General features: G+C 39.7%; 1 protein-coding gene across 1 annotated transcript in view; it reads right to left on the bottom strand.

Moving 5' to 3' along the window:
- Nucleotides 1-444: 444 nt before the first annotated feature.
- map1lc3b (microtubule-associated protein 1 light chain 3 beta) overlaps nt 445-11,368 on the bottom strand; it is an 11,682-nt gene continuing 758 nt past the window's right edge. The window contains exons 2-4 of the mRNA XM_032523219.1: nt 6,411-6,466; nt 3,175-3,281; nt 445-1,720 (exon numbers count right to left, since the gene is read on the bottom strand). Of these exons, the coding sequence (XP_032379110.1) occupies nt 1,543-1,720; nt 3,175-3,281; nt 6,411-6,466 (341 nt within the window). The 3' untranslated portion in view covers nt 445-1,542. The remainder of the gene's footprint in view (nt 1,721-3,174; nt 3,282-6,410; nt 6,467-11,368) is intronic.

Below are 11,368 nucleotides of genomic sequence, written 5' to 3'. Positions count from 1 at the left end.
TAGTCAGAAAAAAGTCACCTTTGTACTTTACATACTGTAGACGGAGTAGAGGAAAGACGTGTCGTACAACAAAAATGAAAAACACAATAAAATGAATCAAAAAGATAAAATACTGCGATATAAAAGCAGCTAAACCTCAGTCTGTTAAAAAGATGGTGAGGAGGAGGAGGAGGAGAAGAAGAAGCACAGCACAGACAGTAAAGGACCATTTATAGACAGACAGGATCCTCAAATGTTTCTTTTTCTTTTAGGAGTGCAGCCCTTAAACCTCCACTGGGCATTCCCCACAGCGAAAGTGCTTGTTGAATTTCAGTGAACTGAAACTCAACAACAGTGACAGCTCTGGGAAATCAGCCTGTAGGTCAATGGGCAAAACACAGATGGACAGTCAGTAATAATGCTCATCAACCTGCCTGGGTCACACTCTTATTTGTTTGTACTTTGTTACCTTCCTTCATTCCTTGATCACTTTAATAAATACTTGTGACAAAGGAGATAAAAAAAGAAAGGAAAATGGCAAACACCTCTCCTCTAATCAGCATTTACAGAAACACCATCGTCCTCCAGTCACACATGCAATCAGATGCTCCTTGTAGTGTTTCCAAAGTCAACTTGGTTACACTCACATTGGAACTTCTTTTATATTCAAAGCTGTAAAGTCAATATCTGTAGACCAAGGCATTTTTTTGCAAACTACAATCATCCATTTCAAAAGCAAAAGCAGTTCCCCAACATGTTTTTCGTTACAGTGAAGATGCTTAAGGATACAATGCAGGAAAGGTTAAAAACACCAAAGGACCATTGTGGGAATGTGATGAGACACACAGCAGAGATGCATTCAATTCACGAGGATCTTCTCTACTTCATTTAGCATTTTTCTCTGGCCAAAGTACTCTAATCGAGACTGCAAATCCCCAAGTTCCACCTTGTAACTGCAATAAAATGCTTCTTTAAAAAACATATCCTCCAAATGTCATTGTTGCTCGTCTCCAAAAACCCTTAAAATTAAGGTTGGCTTTGTTCATTGGCTAATGTATATTTAGATAAGTGGCGCCTTGCCACTTTTATATAATATCCCTACCTGAAATTTACATATACATTAACATAAATACAGCCGAGGAGTCACACAACGCTGTAAATAACTACCGTCAACAGGTGGTACATTGCCATGGCGGTGGACATGATTCACCAGAGAGCACAATAAGGAAGCAGACACACACTTTAAAACTATTGGCCTGAGTCATAGTCCGATTTGGGGATTTCTCTACTTAAACTCTGCCGTTTTGGTTAACCCTTGTGGCTGTATGCTACTGGGTGAGAGTGGTGGTACCCAAACAGTCTATTCGCTCACTGCAGTCATAATACGGAGATCATGACCTCCGTCATCCGAGCTGGGAAATAATCGTACACTGTGTTTAGATTTAGCGGTTTGTGTTTTAGTTCTTACAGTCAAGACTAAAAGGTGTGTGGCAAGCAACATGGAGGGGACTAAAAAATACAATTGTCCAATCGCTTGCCAGGTGGAAGAAGAAGGAAGGCTGTTCACTGGGCGGTCGCGGCTGTGCCAAAGGTCTCCTGGGAGGCGTACACCATGTAGAGGAAGCCATCCTGGTCCCGCTCCCGTTCATAGACCTCGGAGATGGCAGCCGACACAGAGACCATGCTGTGGCCGTTGGCCAGCAGGAAGAAAGCCTGGTTGGAGTTCAGCTGGAGGCGCCTCCTGGTGGCCACAAAAGGATTTTGACATGAGAAAGGACATTTTACAGTTTTCCTGAATTGCTAGAACACTAAACCCCATTCACTGAACCCAGTTGTCAAATCAATCACTCTTCTCGCAAAACTCCAAACACATTCTCACTCGCTAAAACGCATTTCACACTGTGATGCACTTGTGTTGCAAAATGGTAAACACGGGCTGCAAAAGTTCAACACAACTACAACACAGTTGTCATCGTTTACACACGACAACTCAAAATTGTACACACGTGTTTCTCTACCAACTGAGCTAACCCGGCCACCACACACGTTTCTACTGAAGGGTTCAAACCAATTGTTGATTATATCAGTTCAGAGATGTGATGCTGAGGGAGAATTCATCTTTCATTCACTTTGATTTTGCGGTTTCACTATATTTTTAAGTGTACTGTTGTGCGCTTTTCATTTCATTTTCTATGTTCTTTGGCCTTTTGCAGTTGAACTATTGTATTATTCTACAAGTGCCCAATAAACAGACATTCAATATTGTATTACTTCACTGTAGAAGTTGTGATATACTTTTTCTTTTCATTGCTATCCTGTGTAAATTATTATAACTAGCTATTGTATGTATACTTTCCGAGTTTGTTTTGGAGGCCACATCTAAAGAGCATTTTCTCAATCTAAATCTGACTATGGAGCAAAGTGGGAAGGAGAGAAGAGGAAAGGCAAAAAGAGTAAGACAGGAGAGGAGAAAATAGTAGGACAGGAAAGGAGAACAGAGTAGGACAGGAGAGGCAAGGCAAAAAGAGTAAGACAGGAGAAGAGAAAAGAGTAGGACAGGAAAGGAGAACAGAGTAGGACAGGAGAGGAGACGAGAAAAGGAGGAGAGGAGAAAAGAGTAAAGCAGGAGAGGAGAAAAGAGTAGGACAGGAGAGGAGAACAGAGTAGGACAGGAGAGGAGAAGTGAAAAAGTAGGACAGGAGAGGAGAAAAGAGTAGGACAGGAAAGGAGAACAGAGTAGGACAGGAGAGGAGAAGTGAAAAAGTAGGACAGGAGAGGAGAAAAGAGGTAGGACGGAGAGGAGACAGAGTAGGACAGGAGAGGAGAAGTGAAAAAGTGGACAGGGAGGAGAAAAGAGTAGGACAGGAAAGGAGAACAGAGTAGGACAGGAGAGGAGAAGTGAAAAAGTAGGACAGGAGAGGAGAAAAGAGTAGGACCGGAGAGGAGAACAGAGTAGGACAGGAGAGGAGAAGTGAAAAAGTAGGACAAGAGAGGAGAAGTGAAAAAGTAGGACAGGAGAGGAGAAAAGAGTAGGACAGGAAAGGAGAACAGAGTAGGACAGGAGAGGAGATGAGAAAAGGAGGAGAGGAGAAAAGAGTAAAGCAGGAGAGGAGAAAAGAGTAGGGCAGGAGAGGAGAAAAGATTAAGACAGGAGAGGAGAAAAGAGGAGAAGAGGAGAGAGGACTTCAGGTCTACCTGATAATCTTGATGAGTTCACTCATGTTGACGTGGTCTGGCACCAGGAACTTGGTCTTGTCCAGGATGGGAAGTTGTTTTTCTCCTTTATACCTCTCAATGATCACCTACAGAACACATACACACAATTGATCAATGACTTCTACCTACTATTCTGGTGGAATTCTATAAAGGCAGAATTTCCCTTTTTAGACCTGATACCCTGAAAGTTGAAAGATGTGTTATAAACAAGTCTTTAAGAACAGCACTGCCAGTACACAGACCACACGCTAACCTAAAGCTGTGGTAGGTGTTAAGAAAAACGTGAACACGGTTCGGAAGACCTAGATGAAATACACAGGAGCATTTATTGAACAATACAGTTTAACCACAAAGCGTTACTGTGCTAGTGCTGGACGGTATACCGGTATATACCATATACAGATATTAATTTCACAGATGATAATAATTTTTCATACAGCATGATACCGCTGCATTGACAGAGTGCTGCGGCCACAAAAATCTACAAGTAACTTGAGAACGGGAACCCTGTTAACTGCGTACCCTTCTCACTCATGGTAGTAACTTTATAACACAACAATTATTAACCCACAACTAACTCTCTTCAACAGGAGAAAACCCCATAGCACCCAACACATTTGTGTGTTATGTGAAATACAATTGTGAAATACAATTTCTAACACTAATAATTTTACATTTGCATGTTTACACCGCCAAACGGCATGCTGGGTAACATCATAACTGCTAGCTAGCCAGGTAGCATAACAGTCTGTTAAACTGCACATTCAAGAACAGAGAAGAAAGTTAGAGGATGAAGAAAGACCGGAGATACACCAGAACAACGTATGATCAAGAGAGGAGGCGTCTGCTGCTACAAAGATTTTTGTTTTTAAAAAATCAGACATAATTTAGCCCAGTTGTTGCCCGTCGCTCTAACATTAACGTTCAACGTCACTCGGCCGTGCTGACGTTGAAGACACATAGCCATGACAGGAGACTTTGGCCAATCACAGGTTATTTCAGAGAGGGGAAGGTTCCTATTGGCTGTTCTACACATGAAGACAGGGAAGAAGGAAATCTGCAGGAAGATGTCCTACTCCACTTGAAATTCTGGCAATTCTTTTTCTTGCTTTCGACCAACTGCAGCTTTAAATTACAAATACAGTACATTCAGGAGGGAAGAGGTGGGGAAATGTGGGAATATAGTAATATATAGTATATATATAATATAGTAATATATAGTATGTATTACTTTATAGTAATATATAATAAGTTTAGGTTACACTTAAATTTGAAATAAAATAACATAAAACATTTTTTAAGTTTTTTAACATTGACCAGCAGGGTACAACAAAAAAGCAAGTCTCTCTACAAAACCAAAGTTTGGAGCAGATTGGGCAATGTACATCCGAGTTACAACAACTTCCTATTTAATGGTGAAATGCACAAAATGGCCGCCACAACATTAGACAACACGCAGTAAACATGCATTACGTTCCTCTATATTAAGTTTAGACCACACAATACACATTTCGTTAAAGGAAGCTGACTTCCTGTTACCAGTAGGTGCGGATGGTGCTATTAATGGCACGTAGATGTCCTCAAGCCTGGATTCTCATTATGCATAACACATTTGGGGCAGATTGGCCAATGTGCAGTCTAGTTACAAACCACTTCCTGTTTTGTGGCAGAACATGGTAATTCGATGCCTTGTCATGTCTACGTTATATGACAAAACTTACAATCTTCACAATCAAGCATAATTTAGGGCATAAGGCTTTTCTGACCACATATGAGGTGGACAACCCGCTAGGAGGAAAACACCAAAGTATGGCGACTGTAACCTCATGTTGCCAGTAGGAGGCGCTATGGCTACATCTCAATATTGGCATGTAGAGGTCTTCAGGCCTGGACTTTTATCAAAAGGGAAGCTTTGGGTAGATTTGACAATGTAAAGTCTAGTTACTAACCACTTCCTGCTTTGTGGCGTAACATGGACATTTGAAGCCAAGGTCTTTTGATTGTATTGACCAATTTTAAAGTCAATCAGGTTTAATCTCTTGGAGGAGTATGTTTAGGAACAGCCTTGAAATGGTAAGAAAAATGGCACAGTAGATTCAATATGGCAAATTACTTCTAGGTGAAATGTACTGGCAGGGCACTGGATTATAGTCTGGCTGCTCACATTACCATTCTGGTATAGGGGAAGAATGCTCTGGGTAGTATGCAAATTAGTTCTTTAAACCAATCATTGCCTAGGTCTAAAGTTTTTGTTAATCTGTAATATGTTAGCTGATTACTTAATCATTTTTATTGTGTTCTTTGTTTTCTGTTGAATATGTATAGTGAGAATTGTTTTACAGCATCAAGGTAATACATTTTAATCTTACCATGTTAAAAATAACAGTAATGATGTAAATGAAAAAAATAAGTAATAAGTATTAAGATAGGCATAGACCTCTGTTTAGCACAAATGCAGGTATATTGTTCAGCGAGGCAGGGTCTGATCTAAGAGCTATAAGCAGTCTGTCACACAGTCTTCTGCAGAGGTCCTCCCCCACCCGTCTTGATGGAGTTGCATTACAGTGACACAGCGCATCTGCCTCTGTTTTCAACACAGACAGACCCACACACACAACACACACAACACACACACGCTTTTAAGACGAGAAGTGGCCTGCCATGTGACAAGCAGATGGAAGGCTGTGGTGATACTCTATCTCTAAATGATAAAACGAGCAGGTGAAACAGGAGGTGTGCGTTTGTTTGTTGATGGTTGCTAGGAGCCACAGGACACCTGACTTAATAGCAGAAGCAGTCACACCCATTTCTCAATAGAAATACTAGGAACAACTGCTGTGGTCCCTGTAAGCGGGGAAAAAAACCCTGATCACAAAAACTAAGTATAAAATAAACTTGACGAACAAGTCCTCAACAAAACATCCAACCAGAAGCAAACATGCAGAAAGCCCTTGCGGAAATATGTCTGATGCCAACAAATGACATTTCAAACAGAGTACAACCAGGAAACATGTGGTAACACTTTCTGTTGCTGTACGTTCTCCTTGTTCTTACTCGTGTCTTCCTGCGTGCTGTTATGCATGTCATGCTCATACTTTTCTGCCCTTAGAGTTTTTTTCTTTTGTGTTTTGAGAATAATGTTGCTTTAGTGGATTTCACTGCATAGGCTTTCGTGTTCACTCAATTATTGCAATCAATTGTGCATTGGCACTCACTGGTATCTTGTTGGGGTGCTGCTCTCGGATCAGTCTGACATCTTCTACTCTCTGTTCTGTAGGGCAGAAAAACAGACTCAGGTTAATGGAAATGTCCTAGCAGACAAAGACTAGCAGCTAGTACTAATAAAACACAAAAGCACAAAGCAGCAGTCAAGGGGTTTATTATTATAATGTCAGCGGCTATATGGAGGTGTCTCATACACTATACATTCTACAGAGAAAGACCAACAAATGTTACAGCTGTAACTGGTCTTACACTATTTTTTTTTATTTTTTTTTAAATCTACTTTGAAACGTTTTCATAAACTAGAAGTACCGTTCGCGGTCGTATGCCTTGGCCAACCAGTCAAGTTGCCGTTTTCATTCATGTCTGAAGACTTTAAAGGAATTTAATAAAAAGGTACAGACGATCTATCTCACCACTACAGTTTTAAGGTGGCCACCCAAGATTAGTGTCACCAATTCACTGTGTCTGACTGAATGTCTTCCTTTCTGTTCCTGTGTTATGGCGTTAAATAGTGGCCAGAAAAATGTTGGGGGTTTGGGGTATAAAATGTCATCACGTCATCATTTTATCCAATTAAACCTTTGTGTCAAATTGTATCAAAATTACAGAAGGAATTATGTTATTTTATGCGAGGTCACAATGAACTTTGACCACCAAATCTACTTGGACAACGCAAACCCAGAATGCAACAGCTATCGCCAGCGCGGAAGCATACAAATTATAATGTTTTAACGTTCTGGAAGCAGATTAGAAACATCTGGTAGAAAATATATATTTAACAGCGCACCACTGAAAACTTAATGACTTTTACTAAAATCCACTCATGGTGCAAACGAATAGTTCCACAGTGGTTAGCTACTTAATAGACAAAAATTATGATTCACTCATGTTTTACTCATGTATTTTGGAAATAGGGCTGGGCGATATGGAGAAAATCAAATATCACAATATTTTTAACCAAATACCTCAATATCAATACCACAACGATATTGAAGTGTTGACTATTGGTGCTTTCAATAATTTTTAATAAATAATCACCAGTAATGTGGATATAATGACTAAGTGGGTAAAAGCAAATAATAGAACAGGTAGAACAGTCTGGTAAGTTCACAAAATGTCATCACTTCACTGTAATTTAGCCTTAACCCTTGTGTTGTCTTCCCGTCAACCATGAAAAAAGGTAATCGCCTTTTCTGACATTTTTGTCGCTTTTTCAATGTTGTGGGTGCTTTTTTATGTTTTTTTCCAAAGTTATTTGATATTTCTAATGTTGAAATTGTCATCTTATTTCAAAGGGCCATTTTTTGTGATGAAAAAAATGGGTCAAATATGACCCGAGGACAACACAAGGGTTAAAAACCAGTAAAAGACAACACAAAATCTAAGCCAATATCTTGTCTCATATCTCAATATTTTATCGAGATATGGCCCAGCTCTAGTTGGAAATGATACTAAAATATTCCATTTACATCATGGAGGTTTTGATTTGAAGGAAGTTCCAAGAACTAGATACAATGCTAACATAATATTTTCATTAAAATGCCCTCCGTATACTGCATCATTTAAAATCATGTGTAAGAATCTGCAGGTGAAGGTAGAGCTTTTCAACACGTTTTTACTCAAAAGCTCAGGGCCAGTAACACAGCTGCTGATTGGATGGATCACTTAGTCATTAATGCGATATGGCGGAACAGGCCACTCCTTTAAGGGTTAACCCCATTTGAAGTTATTAGGAACTGGGCCAAAATCAACGGCTCTAGATAAGACTGGGCTGGCTGCACTTTGTACTGATAACATCAACAACAGTCTGATGGTCAAAATGGGATTGATCAGTCAACAAACTTGAGCATGGGGATGAAAACGTCTCAACGTCATGATCATTGTGTTTTTGAATTACAATGGAACATTTGGTAGAAATGGTTAAAATTAAACTAAGTAGGTGTGGAAAAAAAAAATCCAAAATCGTATGTATTTGTGATGTTTTGGTGATTTTTTTAAATAATTCCTTCCCACAGAATTAATATTGTTTTTGTTTACCAATGATTGACCTAAATATTTTCCGTTTAGACATCATATTTGATTCCAGCAAAACAGACAAAAAACAACAAAATGCAGAAAATCCTTCTTTACAAATTAAATAAATGTCTAACTCTCATATGATGTGCATGTGATGTTCTTTTTTAGAAAACACTTAGTTTTTCAAAATGTCTCATGACATATTGTCTCTAGAAGTGTATTATTCAACTTTTTTTTGTTGAAGAAGGAAAAGTAAATCGCAATACTCAATACTATAGAATCGCAATACTCAATACTATAGAATCGTAATACAAATCGTATCGTCACCCATGTATTGTGAAAAAATCAAATCGGGACATAAGTGTACCGTCCCAGCTATAAAACTGAACAATGATTTTCTCGAGCCAAGCAATCGAAGGCAGCACCTGAGCGCTGGCAGCTGTCAGTCAGCTGATGCTTTGAATTACTGCTATCCAGTCTTGGGATGTGCCACTTTTCAATTGCCCAATGTTAGGACAAATGTACCGTCATTGCCATTTTCAGGCTAAATGTAAGGAAATTGAGATTGTTTCATGATTACATTTCAGTCCGGTTGAGTTCACCACCCAGGAACAGGGAAGCTCTGATCTGACTCTCATGACTGAAGCGAGCGATAAACAGCCCTTGACTCATCAGTTTTCAATCCAATAAAAGAAGGAAAAAAACACACAAAATGGGAAGCAGTTAGTCTAGTCGCCTGTGGGGTTTTTCTTATGCATTTCCATTCTGTCATAAAGAAGGATTTAGTCAGTGCTGCTTTGCACAACTGGAAGACTCCCTGTGAATTCCTGAGTCATCTTATGAACTATTACACAGATATGCAACTTAGGTAAATGATGACTGGTGGTGAACACTACCACACTGTAAACAACCACTCTTAACAAACCTGTTTGTTCCTAACTGTCAGACTGTGTTTCCCACAGAGGTTGTTTTCAGCTTTAACAGCTGTAGTTGTGTTATCTGGTCTATCTTAACACAGGTCCGTCTCTCGGTTCTGAAGCTCAGCTTAGCTCTGCCAACCTTTACTACAGAGGAGTAGCTCATTTGGTCTCAGATTCAACAAACTATTATGAATAAGAAATACACTAAAACAGCAAAAGCAAAAGCTGTTTAGTGCTGCCAAAGCTAGAGTAAAAAATAGATGACAAATGTATAACTTTATGGCTAAAATGTTGCATTTAGAAATTACGGTGGGCAAATTAACAGTGTGTATATGTTTTTCTCCAATAAAAAGGTCATAGTAACCATTAGCTATGTCACTGGAAGTGATTTTAATATCCATATTCACAATGTTACATGAAGGCTATTTACAGCACGGGTGTGCTGGCAAAAATGTAATTCTAGGAGGGATGCCTGCTGCCTGGCCCTCATGTGCTCTGGTTGTCTAAAGGTTGACCAATAACGTGACTTAACAGGAAGTTGCTCACTTTTAGTCATGCTAGGAGTTAGAATCCCGGTGCTGAAGGCAACAGTTCCCATCTTTGTTTGTTGAAGATATGTAACACTAAAGAAATACATACTAAGGCCAAGTTATCTAATAATTAAGTTGATATGTTTCATATGTACTAAATTACTGAGAAGTAGCAAAAGTACAAAATAGCAGTGTTGGGGTAGCTACTCAAAAAAGTAATAGATTACACATTAAAACTTTAACCAAAAACATAATGCCTTACTTTACTATATTACTCACTGCTGAAAGTAACTAGTACTCTACTAGTTACATTACTTTTAGATTACTCCATCACAAAACCTGAGATGGGATGGAAGAGTTCTTGTTGAAGTAATAATAATAATGATAACAAAGTAATAATTCAATCTACACAGCTCTATAAAGAAGGATGTATCTCTCCATTCCCGTTCTTCTGCTACAAACCTTGTCTCCATCTTTTCCAGGAGAAGACAGAAAAGTAGGACTGCTAACTTACTTGCCAAATAACAATATAAAGTTAAACCTCATGTATGCCCAGATCAACACAAACCCTGATTATAATGAGGACATACACTATATCGTTATGGTCTTTAATACTACACAAATTTTGTCAAGAGTAGTTTGGTGGGGTAGGCTCCTGGCGGCTCTTCATTATCTGTATTTTGCTCGGTCTGTTTCGGAAAGATGGCGATTCCACTGTCGAAACAGTTTCCTCCCCTATGTGTGCGGCCACAAGCCCACTTATCTCTGCTTTGTTTCCTGCTGTTGAATACAGTCTTGGCTGCTTGAAAGTGTCGGCAACATGCTCTTTTCATCCGCCTTGGCGTCCCTGAGGGTCTGGGGGACTTTAGCAAATGGCTAGACTGGATGTTGTGTTCCTGGCCTGTGGAGAGGTGTTTGAGACCGGAGGGACAATTTACACTTTAAAATTCTAGTTTTTGTCATTTTGCGCAACTAATTTGAAGTAATGGGCATACCTCCACCCCTCAAAAGACTCTAAAGCGGCGGCTGTGCTATATTTGGTTCGTCTGGGCCTAGCCGACGAGTGTTATGGTGGCGCACACACACCTAAACGGATGTTTGAGTTGTTGTTCTCTCCTCCCGTTATGCAGATGGTTGAAGAACCAGTAACGTAAGTAATGCGATACATTACTGCGTTGCGGACAAATGTAATCTGATTGCAGTAACCCCCAACACTGCAAAGTAGGCCTACATGATGTCAGAGAAAGGCAAGGGGATAAACTAATATAATATATATCTGGAAGGGCACTGCAGGCCTCGTCAGGGCTGGGAAGGCATGGCTAACTGAACTAAAAATCCGCATCGATGCTTGTTTCTTCAAAAAGAAACAATAAAAAACACCGCACTTGTAGGTACCATTCGGTTTTGTTTTCTCTTTTAAACTCGTCTCGTCTCCTCCACAAACTGTCCCATCCCCCAATCCTGCAGCTCTATTTTGTTCTG

Source organism: Etheostoma spectabile, chromosome 8, assembly GCF_008692095.1.
Source record: "Etheostoma spectabile isolate EspeVRDwgs_2016 chromosome 8, UIUC_Espe_1.0, whole genome shotgun sequence".
Lineage (NCBI taxonomy): Eukaryota > Metazoa > Chordata > Actinopteri > Perciformes > Percidae > Etheostoma > Etheostoma spectabile.
Note: the sequence above shows the minus strand (reverse complement) of the source record. Positions and strands in the feature narration are given on the sequence as shown.